Source organism: Dasypus novemcinctus, chromosome 25 (genome assembly GCF_030445035.2).
Source record: "Dasypus novemcinctus isolate mDasNov1 chromosome 25, mDasNov1.1.hap2, whole genome shotgun sequence".
Taxonomy (NCBI): Eukaryota; Metazoa; Chordata; class Mammalia; order Cingulata; family Dasypodidae; genus Dasypus; species Dasypus novemcinctus.
Window position 1 is genome coordinate 22,970,166 of NC_080697.1, and position 14,620 is coordinate 22,984,785.

A 14,620-nucleotide genomic window follows, 5' to 3' on the forward strand; every position below is an offset into this window, starting at 1 on the left:
ATATATTTAATACAAACTTAGTATTTATTCCTGAGGGTGTAGCCTAATCCCATGTTGATGTAAACAAGCCTCTTAAAGATTCCTTTGTGGCTTGGACATCTTGAATGTGCATCTGCAAATGAAAAAAGCTGTCAGTGTTTATCTGAATAAATTATTGTACCTTTGGGCACAAGACTAAAATGAGAGCCATTGAGTGTACCCATGCAGCTATATAACACGGAATCCAGCGGTGGATGATGGGCTGTGGTTAACAGAATAAATATGTGAATGTTCTCATAAATGATAACAAAAATATAATACTAGTATAGAGTGTTAATAATTGGGTGTGTTGTGGGAAAAATGCACCAAATGTAGGATATGGGTTATAGTTAGTAGTAATATTTTGACGATGCTCTTTTATAGTTTTAACAAATGTTTTACAACAATGCAAGGTGCTGGTGGTGGGGTGTATGGGAGCCCTGTATGATGATATGTATGTATATTTTCTAAATTCACAAATTTTACTATATAATTATTGTTTATGTTCATGTTTGAATGATAACCTTCAATTTAAATAAATTAATAAAAAATCTTATCTTAAACGTAAGCAGATGTAATGATAGCACCAGAAAATGTTTGGATGAGTTAGAAGTAGATTAGATAATGATAATACTAGTATCAAAGTTGCATGTGATGATTCAGATATAATTGATTTATTAAATATAAGATTGGAAAAATATATTTCAGAATATATTTTAATATTTTTATACAAAAACTGTGATTTAAAATAGATAGGCGGGAAGTGGATTTGGTCCAACGGATAGGGCGTCTGCCTACCACATGGGAGGTCCAGGGTTCAAACCCAGGGCCTCCTGACCCGTGTGATGAGCTGGCCCATGTGCAGTGCTGTTACACTCAAGGAGTGCCCTGCCATGCAGGGGTGTCCCCCGTATGGGGGAGCCCCACTCGCAAGGAATGCACCCCGTAAGGAGAACCTCCCAGAGGGAAAAAAGCGCAGCCTGCGCAGGAATGGTGCCACACACACGGAGAGCTGATGCAGCAAAATGACGCAACAAAATGAGACACGGATTCCAGATGCCACTGACAAGAATACGGGTGGACACAGAAGAACCTGCAGCAAATGGACACAGAGAGCAGACAACTGGGGGGGGGGGGGAGAGAAATAAATAAGATAAACTAATTTGAATTACCATTTAATAAACTATGATTTTAAATGTGTATGCATAGTATAGTTAATAAATTACATTGTAAATGTACTTGGGTATATTTAGCAAATGATTATCAACATTTAAATTAAATACTTTAAGTGGTTCTGTATACCAACAGTTGTCTATCTGCATCATTCCAAGCCTAGCTCACAAAGTGGATGCTTAAATGCTGAGAAATGACCAAATAACAATTTTGTAGGGCATATTTGATTGTGGGTAAATATGATACTTGTCAATTCCAAGAAGTTAATGTATAGAACAAGACAGTCTTAGATTACATTTCTGCTGTTTCTGCTCTTGTGAATTTGTATGGCCCTTAGTCATCAGATGTTTCGTGTTATCTCAACCGTTTGAGGAAAGTATACCTCATTGTATTCCAAAATTATTTCTAAAAATGACTGTCCTCAAGTAAAATTGCAGTATATTTTGAAATATAAGATATGTTTTTATATAAAAGTGTGTATAATGGGTTCAAAAATATAAGTTAACATACATAAATAGAGATCTACCTTTAAAGAATCTTTTAGGTTTCTGATCATTATAGCAGGTTCAAATAACATGGGATATTCTCTTCTGTGGCTTCAAATAATTTGGATTGAGAGACAAATAAATATAAGCCTGTAGTTTAGGAAAGGAGTTCAAGTTGTCTTTTTTGTTTTAAGGTCATCATATTTTTTATTAGTTTGTATTTGCTCATACATGCTAAATTTTTCACTATTATAGTACCTGCACCAAGAAAAGAAACTGCTTCATGGAGATATAAAATCTTCTAATGTTGTAATTAAAGGTGAATTTGAAACAATTAAAATCTGTGATGTAGGAGTTTCTCTACCATTGGATGAAAATATGACTGGTAAGTAGTATTCTAATTTTTAAATTTTGTTTCTATACCGTTTTAATAGGTAAAAAATTCACATGGTTCAAAACTCAAAAAACTATTTTTTAAAAGTATATAATAAAATATTTATTAAAATTGACCATGTTTTAGGTCACAAAAGTAAACCTCAAATTACAAAGTAGAAATAATCTAATACTTGACATTCATTGATTTCAGTGCTGCAAATCTATAAATTAGTAATAAAACTGGAAAATGAAAACTCCAAGTTTTTTAGGAATTTAAAGCATTTCTAAATAATACTTCACTGAAGACAAGTCAAATACCAGATATAAAATATTTAGAGAATAACGAGTATGTTATACCAAATCAAAACCTATTTGACTGTCAAACTAAAGTGAAATAAAATTTCATTATTTAACTTTTATGAAATTAAATTGACTAATCATCTCAAATTGGGAAAAAAGCACTAAGAAAAGCAGAAAGAAATTAGAAAATCTTTGAATTCTATATAATTCCAAAATTACCTGTTTTAGAATACGTCAAAATGAATCTTAAATTCATCCCTAAGGATACATGTTCAGAGAATTCTATGAAAGGATGAGGAATGTTCCTGACCATATATTAAAGTATTTTATAAATCTACAGTAATTAAAGCAGAGATTTTCATGCCATGATTCATAGATAACTATAACATAAGACAATAAAAAAATAGTTCCTAAATGTATATAAGAATTTGTTATGTGATAAGGATGGCATTTTTTAATTAGTAAGAAAGAAGTAGTTTAGTCAGTAAATAGTATTTGGACAGTTTAGAAAAAGTAAAGCTGTTTTCTGTCCTCACATTTAATCCCTACAGACGAAGATTGAAAGATAAATAAAATAGAAAAAGTTATAGGTAAATATTTCTTTAATACTGTAGTTGGGAAGGACTTCCAATCACTACTCACTGGCCAGAACTATTCTTGGTTCTACACAACCAAGACAAGCAGAAAGTGTAATCCTTATATATGCCTAGAACATGGAGCACATAAACTACTTGATGAACAACACTAGTAACTACCACAATGGTATAGCCTTTTCAGAGGACAGTTTGAAAATAGGTATTTAAGAACATTTAAAAAAAAAAATTTATGCCTTTTGACTCAGTAATTCCATTCTTGAGAATGTATCTCAAAGAAATAATTGAGCAATACGAGCAATTTTTATAATATACATTCCTGAAAAACCTCATATACTGCAAAAGTCACAAAATATAACTAGGTTTATTTTAAAATAAAAGGAGTCATGATAAAAGTATTATAACTCATGCAACTTTGAAACCAGAGCTCTAACAGAAACAATAACAATCCTAACAAAAATATTAACAATTACAATAAAAAAGTAACAATTTCTGCTTCCTTGAAGAGATCTATGAAGGCAATTGTTTTCAATAGATATCTTCCATCAAGATTAAAAACTTGATCTGGCTTTCTTAAAAATACATATTTTAAAGCATGGTGGAATGACTTGGCCACTACTTTACCTACACTCACAGCTCCACCAAATAGTTTAATATTATAAAAAGCATAGTGGTTCTTAAAACTCCCAAACCTGTTCCCATTGAACAATGGAAGGTACGTCAGTGTAAGGCTTTTTCTTTGAGAGAAAGTTTGCTCCTGATCACGTCAAACATAACATCAATGTACTGGGGGCGGGAACACCAAATTAATCTTTTTACTATTTGTGTAAAGATAGCTTGGGTGGTAAAAAAAAAAAAATTCATTGTAGCAGAACAGCAGAAACATACATATGCACAATGTATGAGAAAGAGGTGGTTTAATTTATTATACCACTATACTATAGAATACCATATATCCACTAAAATCATATAGATTTATATTTGTAGGCTTGAAGATGTAGCCAGATACATTGAGACACCAGATTATAAACTAGCATTTAAAATAAGGAAAGTTTAAGAAGGAAAACCACCCTAATCTTAAAATTTATTTTTAAGTTTTATGTTTTATTTATTTTTTAAAGATTTATTTATTTATTTCTCTCCCCTCCCCCCCACCCCAGTTGTCTGTTCTCTGTGTCTATTTGCTGCATGTTCTTTTTTGTCTGCTTCTGTTGTTGTCAGCGGATAGGAATCTGTGTTTCTTTTTGTTGTGTCAGCTCTCCGTGTGTGTGGCGCCATTCCTGGGCAGACTGCACTTTCTTTGGCGCTGGGTGGCTCTCCTCACGGGGCGCACTCCTTGCGTGTGGGGCTCCCCTATGCAGGGACACCCCTGCATGGCACAGCACTCCTTGCGCGCATCAGCCCTGCATGTGGGCCAGCTCCACATGGGTCAAGGAGGCCCAGGGTTTGAACCGTGGACCTCCCATGTGGTAGACAGACGCCCTAACCATTGGGCCAAGTCCGCTTCCTGAGTTTTATGTTTTAATAGGTAATATATTCACATTTACAACTAAAAATATATATAGGGTATTCTGTGAAAAGCTAAAATCTTGACAGTGAATAAATAGTAATCTAGATTTATTCAATTGATTTGTTCAGCAAATATTTATTAATACTAAGTACACGTAAGACACTGTGCTAAGCACTATGAATATAGAGGAAAATTGGATAGATACAGCCTTACCATGTGGGAACTCATAATAAGTTTAAGCTGAAAATTGAGGCGTGAGTAAGAATTCATTTCATTATTTTTCAATTTGGGCTTGTATCCATGAGAACTGAATAAGGCAGTGTCTGTTTAAACTAATTCATTGTGGTGAAGAGCAATGATAATATGTAAGATCTCTCCTAAGAGAATTAAATAGGATCTAAGTAAATGAAGAGATATATCATGATTGTGGATTAGAAGACTCAGTATTGTTCAGATGTTAATTCTGGGAAGCGGACTTGGCCCAGTGGTTAGGGCGTCTTTCTACCACATGGGAGGTCCGCAGTTCAAACCCCGGGCCTCCTTGACCCGTGTGGAGCTGGCCCACGCACAGTGCTGATGTGCAAAGGGAGTGCCCTGCCACGCAGGGGTGTCCCCGCGCGGGGGAGCCCCACGTGCAAGGAGTGCATCCCGTAAGGAGAGCCACCCAGCGCAAAAGAAAGTGCATCCTGCCCAGGAATGGTGCTGCACACATGGAGAGCTAACACAAGATGACACAACAAAGAGACACAGATTCCTGTGCCGCTGGTAAGGATAGAAGCGGTCACAGAAGAACACAAGCGAATGGACACAGAGAGCAGACAACGGGGGTTGGGGGGAGTGATAAAAATAAATAAATAAATAAAAAGTTAATTCTTCCCAAATTGATCCAAAGACTCAATGCAATCCCAATCAAAATTCCATCTTTTTTCATTGATATTGATAATTGACTAAAATTTAAAATGAAATATGGATGGATTTATGTTCAGAAGCCTTAAGAGTCAATATACGCTACAACCCTTTCTCTTTTCCCTGACTCAGCAATCATGGAACCATGGAGATGGCATTTCTTTCAACCTAACATTGCATAGTTCAAACAGTGAAGAAACTAAGGCACAAAGTTTAAGTGACCTGCTCAAGGTTACCCAGCTTGCAAATGTCTTTGAACCCAAGCAAGGCAGTCTGGCTCCAGAGTCTGTACTTTTGGCATCCATACTCTTTTTATTCTTACCAATTTTCTAAGAGAATTCCATTTCCCCTACATTCTTGTCAGCTGACTAGCTTTTTTATTATTTGCCAGTCTGATAAGGAAAAAGTAATCCTTCTCAAGTGTGAGAATGTGGCTATTTTCATGTTTATTGACTAAATTTATTAATATTTGAATTACTTGTTCAAATTGTCCGTTTTTCTTTGGGTTGCTTGCCTTTCTTTAGTGGTTTTAAAGTGTCTGTCACTATGATCATTTTACCTGTGTTTTACCTGTTTCAGTGACTGATTCTGAGGCCTGTTATATTGGCACTGAGCCATGGAAACCCAAGGAAGCTTTGGAGGAAAATGGTACTATTACTGACAAAGCAGATATATTTGCCTTTGGGCTTACTCTCTGGGAAATGATGACTTTATCTATTCCACACATTAATCTTTTAGATGATGATGATGATGATGAAGGTATGAATGCATATTTTTTAACCTAACTTCAAATCTTTTCACTTTAAAGTTCCGTTTATAAAATTATATGTAATCTTTCTATTGAGTTAAAATTTTAAAAAGCAAGTTTGGTACAGTGTAGTAGTTTTTAAGATATAGAGTATAGTAATACTGATGACTAATTTGGTACCATCTAAATTTAATCTCACACAAATAAGCTGGGAATTGATTGATAACACAAGCATATCCAAGGGGTAAAAAGTTATCTTTAAAATTCCTTGCTTGAAAAAAAGAATGGAAGGCTATCATAAGAAGGGGATGGGGTTGATAACCTATAAATCTAAGACAATATCTCATCTACTCGATGGCAGGACAGTTTAAGAGAATGTCTGTGGTATAAAGGAAGCATATTACATGATGAATTCTTTTCAGGAGTGTGAGCTTTAGCAGTCATTTAGCTTTCCATAATTTAAAGTGATTTTGGTTTTTGTTTCAATCTATAACTCCATGAACAGATAAAACTTTTGATGAAAGTGACTTTGATGATGAAGCATACTATGCAGCTTTGGGATCCAGGCCGCCTATTAATATGGAAGAACTGGATAAATCGTACCAGAAAGTAATTGAACTCTTCTCTGTCTGCACAAATGAAGATCCTAAAGATCGTCCTTCTGCTGCACAGATTGTTGAAGCTTTGGAAATGAATATACAGTGATCACCTCATATTCATTACTACTTCAACATGATATATGGCTCGTGCATATAAATGTTCTGTTAACTGTAATACATTTACTGTGATACTCTGAACTTTGATTAGACTCTTTCAAAGTAGCCTATTTTAAGACCATAGCACCTTGTTAATATTTGAACAACCATTTGGGATTGTCATGAGTTTTCCACAAAGTTTAAGAACCAGCTACTCAAGGACTTGAAATTGTTCATACAGATTTAAAACTCTACCAATAAAATGCTTAAGTTCAATATCTAACATTAATTCAGGTTGAGTGACGGTTCTATTAATGATCTTTCTCATTCTCTATTTTAATGGACTATTGAAATGAGAAGATTGTGTAGTACAAAATAAGTCTACATTTGCTTCCATTTTAAAACATTAAACCTTTCACTGGCCACTGACCTTGCTTGGCTAGGTATGCTTATTAAATATGATATAAATGGAATCTGAGAAAATTTGGCTCAAAAGAGTAGCTCCCTTAGTATTTCTAGATTTTTTTTTGTAAGAGCAGTTACACTTTTCTTGCTTTCTTGGATCTCCCAGATCTTTGATTTTTGCTGTAATTTATTAAATATATTTTCTGTAGTGAAATTCTTTTTTAAATTTTTTATTTTTTTGTATTTTAGGCATTTCACAGTTTTGGTGTAAAAATATTAAAGCTCAAATAATATTACAGAATAAAGGACATTTTAGGTACCAGAAGATGTCTCAGCATTATCTTTTTTAATACTCTTAATTGATTTGAATGTTGTCATTAAAGTTATGGAGTGAATACGAGTAGTTTTCTTTCCCTATCTTGGTCTCATTTTATTTATCTGTAAAAATGAAGTGGATTTAGATTAGTAGTTTCTATCTGTGAGCCACAGCCCCTGGGAATTTTCAAAGGCATTTGTGCCTGTGAATCTAGGTGGTATGCCCCAACCCAGCTGTAGATAGAATTTTATAAATTATTGTCACATGGGATTTCTTAATTTAGGAACTCTTCACTTTAAAAAATTCTAGAATTCACTGGAAGGTCCCTGATAGTATGTAGATCATTGGTTAACAAAATGTCTTTTATCAAAATATTCAAATGGCAAGAATATAAATTGAAAACTGACTTCGTTTATGGATTTTTTATTTATGTACAATTTTGCATGCTGACATTCAGCTTCCTCAGTTGTCAAGCTAACAGAGCAGTCTTGTTCTCTTTGCCCACTCTTTAGCAGTGAAGCAAGTCCTACTTCTAAGAGTATGAATTGGAACTTCTGATACATAAGTGAGTTCTTTTTGCTTTTGAGAAATTTCTTTCCAGTTCCTATAATTGAAATATCTAAATGGGAACAAATTAATACTCTAGGATAGGGCCAGCAAATTCATAGCATTTGTCCATGGCAGACACTGCAGAATGATTCCAGTGTGCTTTTCCCTTTGGTTTTCAGTAGGCTCTAAAAATTCTTAACACAGGGTTATAGACAATTGCAACCATTTATTCAACTGCAAGAAAATGTATTCTTGGTCTAGAATTTGCTAGTTAAACCTCAGCTGTCAACTTCCTTTTGGCTTTTTGCCTCATTCTCAGAAAAGAAGAATAATGTGATTGAGGACATAGCAGAACCAACCTTTTTGCTGAATTAACTAGCAAATCATAATAGCCTTTTCCCAAGTAGTTTTTTCACTTTCCAGAAAAATCTTTTCCTTAATTATCAGTCTTTTGCCCCCATGTGCCTGTTTATACTTCTCTACAATGGAGGCAATTAGTGGCTGCTTAAGAAATATTAAGGATTATTCTTTGATGCTTCCTGGTACCTCCTTAATCTACAATTAATTGATCAAATATGAACAGTATAACTCTGCCCCACTTCAAGGATTTGTCAAGATTATTCAACAGGCAGTGGACTTGGCCCAGTGTTTAAGGCGTCCATCTACCACATGCGAGGTCCGCGGTTCAAACCCCGGGCCTCCTTGACCCGTGTGGAGCTGGCCCATGCGCAGTGCTGATGCGCACAAGGAGTGCAGTGCCACGCAGGGGTGTTCCCCACGTAGGGGAGCCCCACGCCCAAGGAGTGCGCCCCATAAGGAGAGCCGCCCAGCATGAAAGAAAGTGCAGCCTGCCCAGGAATGGTGCCACACACACGGAGAACTGACACAACAAGATGACGCAACAGAAAGAAACACAGATTCCAGTGCCCCTGACAACAGAAGCAGACAAAGAAGACGAAGCAAATAGACATAGAACAGACAACTGGGGGGGGGGGGGGAGGGAAGGGGAGAGAAATAAAAATAAATCTTAAAAAAAAAAGATTATTTAACAAAGGGCTTACTCCAAATTTATTACCCCATTTCTGCTTGATAGTAGGATGCAGTTTTTTGTTTTTCTCATAGCATGCACCATAATCTCAAGCCCAATAAATACTAAAAAAGTATAGTTTTAAGGAAGCAGATGTGGCTCAGGATCCTGGGCTCCTGCATACCACATGGGAGGTCACTGGTTTGTATCCCAGTGCCTCCTAAAGAAGACTGGGAGGTGACAACAGGCAGTTGGGGCAAGCTAACGCAACAAGATGATGCAATGAGATGCAAGGAGGAAAAACAATGAAACAAAGCAGGGAGCAGAGGGCTCAAAAGATGAGGCACCTCCCTCCCACATCAGAGGTCCTGGGTTCAGTTGCCAGTGCCTCCTAGAGAAGAAAGATGAACAACCACAGCAAGTAAAAAACAAGAAGGGGATGGGGAGAAATGAAGTAAATCTTAAAATATATATAGTTTTAAATTGATGTAACAAGATTGATCAACTTTCTCATGTCTACTGAAAGAAAACTTTCATATTTTTAACACCCTGGTCCATAGGTTAAATAGTTTTAGAAGCAGGCATGAGATTTTTTTCTTTTTAAAAAGCAAAATTCTGACATCAACTCTGCCTTGTCAGAGTTCATGCTACAAATCTAAGTATAGTGAAATCACTCTGCCTCGATCAGGTAAATAATGTTGAAAATGTCTCTGAAATATGAAAAACTCACCAGGGGAATCAAAAAACTTACATTGTCTTAAAACTCTGTTAACAAACCAATACCTAAGGTAAGGAAAAATAAAACTTAGTTTTGTGGGAGTCTGCAGAAAGTGTCGATCTGTCCTCAAATGGGGGTATTCTGGTTTTGGTTTTCTCAGTATAATAATAAGAACTTAACATATTTCTACAGTCAGATGAATTCTCTTTGGCAGAAAGACTCAAGGGGAAACATCTCAGTATTCATTTAGTGAACAAATTACTTGTATCTCTAGAAATTAATCTCCATGAGAGCAGGGACTTTGCAGGGGAGTGCTGGCACCTATTAGAAACTTAGCATATTTTTGTTGATGAATAAAGACACTACCTCTATGCCAACCTTGAAAGTTCAGACATACTTCCGGTAATAGAAATATAGCTGAGCCTTGAGGGAAGATGAGTTGGCCAAGGTGTTGGAATAGGTAGCATACCAGAGGGAAGGAGCAAGTGCAAACTCATATGTGACAATTGGCACCTTTTGGGGACTGCAGTTCCCTCTAGTACATCTAGATCCTATATGGGAACTCAGGTCAGTTTGGTTTTGTTTTTTTCCTGCTGCTGCTGCTGCAGGAATTTAATTTTGGATATGTTGAACCTGTCTATGGTCTATGGGACATTCAATTAGTCTTACAGACCTAAGGCTTGGGAAAAAATTAAGCTTAAGATTCAGGAATCATGGCTTAGATGAAATAGCTCAGAGCATAGAGTGAAATGAAAAACTAATAGATTTTTCTGCAGATGTTTGAATGGCTCCTTTGTTGTGTGGTGTCAAAAGCAAAGGAAAGAGAATATGGAATGCTACTGAAGGGTCCTGCCTTAATTTGTCAAAGGCTGCTGATGCAAAGTACCAGAAATGGGAATTTTATTAGGGGAAAATCTTATCGTTCTGAGGCCATGAAATGTCCAAATCAAAGTACCATCAGAAATGCTTTCTCATCAAAATCAGTTACTGGTGATCCTGGTGTCCTGCCATGTGTTGGGGCAAGATGGCAGCCGGTCTCTGCCAAGGCCCCTGCCTTCCCTTCAAGGCTCACCATCTCCAGGAACTAAGCTGTGGACGATCAGGCATATAGCTGGTCTCTTCAGCCTTTAGCTGCTCTATGGGCCCAGCCTCATGGGGGTTCTACGCCTTAGCTTCATCTTCTAGTGATCTTTGAGTCTTCTTTTTCCACATGTCTATGTCAAAATGGCAGAAATCCCTTTTCTGTGTCTCTCCCATGTCTTCATTTGTGTAAGGCTCCAGTAAGAGGACAGAGAAACCAAACCTGGATCACACCTCAAAAGTGATCTAATCAAGAGGTTCTTAACTGAATCTAATCCAATCGAAGGGTACCACACCCACAGGAATTGATTAGTTCAAAGGAAATGATCTTTTCTGGAGTCTATAAAAGACAAAACAGGACATTCCACCCTCTGGACCTCCAAAATACATGTTCTTAACACATGCAAAATACATTGCATCAAAAATTTTCAAAAAGCCTTAAATTCATTGCAGTAGCAATGCTAAGTACAAAATCTCATAAAAATCAGTTTATAGGCATGCATTCTTTCTTGGGATAACATTCCCCTCTGGCTGTAGACTTAGAAAACAAGTTATCTTGACCTCAGAGAAATTCCTGTAGTGTTCTTAGGACTCAGAACAACAATTATAAAATTTTGCAAGTTAATATGAGGCCACTAAGACATTAATATATATATCTCCATTGTATTGCTTTAGGAGAATTATTCTGATCTTTCCTATCTGCCTGTTTGCATTGAAGTTAGGATGCTTTTTATATATACGCTAATTTGCAAGTGATTAAGTCTTTTGTTTCTAGATTAATTTTTTCTTAATATCACTACATTTACTTCCAGGAATGATGGACTGGATGACATGGATCAACTCTCCCACTGATAATTTAAAAATGTAGACAATTTATCTTTTTTTAAAAAAAACTTTTTTAAAGATTTATCTATCTGTCCCCACGCCCTCATTCTTTGCACTTGTTGTGTCTGTTTGCCTTGTTTCTTTAGGAAGCAGCAGGAACTAAACCTGAGACCTCCAATGTGGGAGGGAGGCACCTAATCACTTAAGCCATCTCCCTTCCCTGCTTTGTTGTGTCTCTTGTTTTTCCTCTTCTGTCTCTTGTTGTGTCATCTTGTTATGTCTTTTTTTTTTTAAAGATTTATTTATTTTATTTCTCTCCCCTTGCGACCCCCCATCCCAGTTGTCTGTTCTCTGTGTCTATTTGCTGCATATTCTTCTTTGTCTGCTTCTGTTGTTGTCAGTGGCACGGGAAGCTGTTTCTTTGTTGTGTCATCTTGTTGTGTCAGCTCTCCATGTGTGCAGTGCAATTCCTGGGCAGGCTGCACTTTGTTTCACGCTGGGTGGTTCTTACGGGGCGCACTCCTTGCGCGTGGGGCTCCCCTATGCAGGGGACACTCCGGCGTGGCACAGCACTCCTTGTGCACATCAGCACTGCGCATGGGCCAGCTGCACACAGGTCAAGGAGGCCCGGGGTTTGAACCATTGACCTCCCATGTGGTAGACGGACGCCCTATCCACTGGGTCAAGTCTGCTTCCCATATTTTTCTTCTTGTGTCTCTTGTTGCATCATCTTGTTGTGTCAGCTTGCCGCATGTGCCCATTGTGCCAGTTGGCTATCTTTTTTTAGGAGTCACCAGGAACTGAACCACGGAATCTCCGTTGTGGTAGGCAGGAGCCCAATCACTTGAGCTACATTCACTTCCCAATTTATCTTTTAAAAAATTTGCTGGAAGACATGAGGGCACTAACAAGACAAGGGAGAATTATGATCCAGGAGAAGTAAATTTGCACTGCTAAGCTTGGCATCTGTCCATTGTCCATTCTAGAAGAGTCAGCTGAGGCTAAATATGTAAGCAGAACATTTTGCCAGCCTCACTGGGCCAGGGCAAAATATGGCCCAGGGCTCACCAAGGAAGGGTGGGGGGTGGTAGTGGGGTTTAGGAAAGGCATTGTTAGGAAACCCAAGTGCTTTGTGCTGAGATCCAGAGATATACTCTAGGACAAGGGTTAACCTTTTTTGTTCCACGGACCCCTTTGCCAGTCAGGTGAAAACGACAGACCCCTTACTAAGTCCACATTATACTGTGTATTATTCAATGACTATATCACACCCACACCAACATCCCCACAAGAATAACATTTTTTTTGGATTTCAATTCAAGCTCATGGACTCCTTATTAAGAAGTCCTGTCCTAGGTATAATGGTGGACCAGAAATACTATAGCACTTGCAGATATTGTAGCCTAACTTCAAATAATCTAAGTCACTATTAAGACCACCAGGGACAAACCTATAATCTGACAAAATCAGATTTGCTAACAATGCAATGAACCATGCAATGCCCCTGGAAAAGAGGGAGGAAGGAAGTCTTTGAAAGTTTGGGTTCCCGCTGAAGGATTCTAAGGATGGCCTAAGGAAGGTGAAGATCATTTCAGGAATGACTGCTGTTTTTGAGGTGATGGAAGCTTAACACTTGGTATCCCCTTGATAGAGGAATATACTGTTACATTGTTTCTCCCAAAAAGGTGTGTCCAAGTCCTAACCCCCAGCACCTGTGAATGTGACCTTAATTACAAATAGGATCTTGAGATGAGTTCATTCTGGATCTAGGGTTGTCCCTAAATCCAATGACTATTTTCATTATAAGAGAAAGGAGGAGATTTGAGAGATGGGGAACAAGTCTACTGGAAGACTGAGAAAAGCACTGGCATTATCTTGCAGCAAACCCAGGAACATCGAGAAGCTGGGAGATAAGGATTCTCAACTAGGGCTCTGGAGGGCGTGGAGCATGGCACTGCTAGCACCTGGATTTTGGACTTCTGGCTTCCAAAACTGTGAGAAAATAAATTTCTGTTGGTTTAAGCCAGGAAGTTTGCAGTAATTTGTTGCGGTAGCCCTTGGAAACGAATATAGTAGGTTTAGGAGTGGTAAGAAAGCAGTAGTCACAAGAGAGGGTCCTTACGGCATTTTACAAACCACAGCATAATCATGGGATCATGAATATTTCCTGTTAAACTTGCAGCTGACTTTGTATCTGTTGTCTTTGTTTAATGGCAAGGCCTTTTCTTTTTCAGCCTTAACAGATTATCACTCTTTTAGTTTCAGATAGGTTTTTACTTGGTTAAAGAGGATTAAAGCAATCCTGAATCACTAGTAGTAGTCTTACTCACTTGCCGAAAGTGAATTTAAATCCAGTCTTGAGGAATATATCATCCACGGCCTCAATTTTTCTTTTTTTTACAATGTTTCACAACATCTAGGAAACACACACACCCAGAGTAATACAAAAAGATAGGATGAAACTATTAAAAGCCAAGTGAAACAAAACTACTGTACTTGCCAAAAACTTCAAGGAAGAACAAAGAACTCTTCGAGATTAAAGGAGACTGAAGAGACTTGTCAACTAAATCACAATGTTTGATTCTGGACTGGACTTAATAGGGAAAAGAACAGCCATCTAGGACAAGTGACATTTGAATATGGATTAAATAGCATCGTATCAATGTTAAAATTCCTGGTTTTCATAATTGTACTATGGTTATGTAAGAATATCCTTGCTCTTAGGAAATATATACTATTTCAAAGGGGGCATGATGTCTGCAGCTTATGGTTAAATTGTTCACGGAAAAATATTTATACACACATACATATAGAACAAATTATGAAGCAAATGTGGCAAAATGCTAAAATTTGGAGAATCTTGTAAATACTGTGTAGGAGTTCTTGCCACTTTTCTG

The 14,620-nt window shown here is 37.2% G+C and overlaps 1 protein-coding gene across 2 annotated transcripts in view; it reads left to right on the forward strand.

The window, feature by feature from the left end:
• The window catches only part of PBK (PDZ binding kinase), a 41,317-nt gene extending 33,784 nt beyond the window's left edge, over positions 1 to 7,533 (forward strand). For both annotated transcript variants that reach the window (XM_004452155.5, XM_012522808.4), the window contains 3 exons: positions 1,932 to 2,061; positions 5,940 to 6,119; positions 6,614 to 7,533. In XM_004452155.5, coding sequence (XP_004452212.1) covers positions 1,932 to 2,061; positions 5,940 to 6,119; positions 6,614 to 6,813 — 510 coding nt within the window. In that variant the 3' untranslated portion in view covers positions 6,814 to 7,533. The remainder of the gene's footprint in view (positions 1 to 1,931; positions 2,062 to 5,939; positions 6,120 to 6,613) is intronic.
• The last annotated feature ends 7,087 nt before the right edge of the window (positions 7,534 to 14,620 follow it).